The 1,209-nt window shown below is 40.8% G+C and overlaps 1 protein-coding gene across 1 annotated transcript in view; it reads left to right on the top strand.

Moving 5' to 3' along the window:
* Window positions 1-30: 30 nt before the first annotated feature.
* Window positions 31-1,209, top strand: part of HELRODRAFT_184272 (hypothetical protein) — a gene marked incomplete at both ends in the record, with an annotated part of 2,810 nt that continues 1,631 nt past the window's right edge. Inside the window, 2 exons of the mRNA XM_009020140.1 lie at window positions 31-253; window positions 456-606. Coding sequence (XP_009018388.1) covers window positions 31-253; window positions 456-606 — 374 coding nt within the window. The remainder of the gene's footprint in view (window positions 254-455; window positions 607-1,209) is intronic.

Here is a 1,209-nt window from a genome sequence, read left to right as displayed (position 1 = left end):
TGTTGCAGATAAATTCAGAATGGCCCCTCTATGGTACTTAGATTTGGAACGCTCAATGTTGGATCACTAACTGGCCACAGCATGGAAATCGCAGAAATGCCCGAGCGTAAAAGGATTGACATCTGCTGTCTTCAGGAAACCCGATGGTTATCAAATGGTGTCTGTCATGTCAACTCAGACAAAGAAAAATATAAACTATTATGGAATGGTCAAAAGACGGCCAAAAATGGTGTTGGAATTTTGTCAGAGAACCGTTAGCCCAAGAAGTACTGGAAGTAAAAGGATTAATTCACGTCTTATGTGGATCAAGCTTCGCATAGAAAAGCAAACAATGATTATTTTTTCTGCATACGTACCACAGACAGGCGAATCAGAAGAGATGAAAAATGACTTCTGGGCTGCATTCTCTGACACCATCTCAACAATACCAAAATCTGAAACAATCCTGATTGGAGGCGATCTCAATGGTCACGTTGGAGAGAAAATAGATGGTTTTGACAACGTACATGGCGGTTTTGGCTATGGAGAACGGAATGAAGATGGCAACCGCATCCTTGAATTTGCTGAACGTCACGGGTTTTGTTTACTAAACACATATAGAAAGAGGTTGGAACATCTCATAACATACAAAAGTGGACCATCAGCCACGCAAATTGATTGAATCATATGTCGCCCAACATAGACTCCTTGTGGCAGACCTGGTTGTCGAACTTTCAAAACATAAGTCTAAACAAATGCCACGGAGAATCAAAACGTGGAAGCTGAAAAGCAATATTCATCGAGAAAAATTTCAACAGATTGTCGCCACACAGTTAGACCACTAATCGCAAGCCAGTACAGATTGGGGTACATACAAAACCGTTTTGATAAACGCTGCAACTACAGTTTGTGGGAAAACTGGTACAAAACGTCAGCATGAACGGGACACTTGGTGGTGGAATGACAGTGTACAAAATGCAATAGCTGAAAAGAAAGATGTATACAAGCAATGGCAAAAATCAAAGTCTGTTGATGACCATAAAATTTTCCGTGAGAACAACTATGCAAGACGTCCAGTTGCACTGGCTCGGACAGATCAGTGCAGAGAGTGACTCACTAAAAGCAAAGGTGATCAAATGAAATCTTTGTATCGTATAGCAAAACAAGCAAAGCGTACGAAAAAAGACATAGTTGGTGCCTCATGTATCAAAAATGAGATGGTTCTTGAAC

This window comes from Helobdella robusta (genome assembly GCF_000326865.2).
Source record: "Helobdella robusta unplaced genomic scaffold HELROscaffold_261, whole genome shotgun sequence".
In the NCBI taxonomy this organism is placed as follows: domain Eukaryota; kingdom Metazoa; phylum Annelida; class Clitellata; order Rhynchobdellida; family Glossiphoniidae; genus Helobdella; species Helobdella robusta.
The sequence above is the reverse complement of the archived record's forward strand: the minus strand, read 5'-3'. Positions and strand labels throughout refer to the sequence as shown.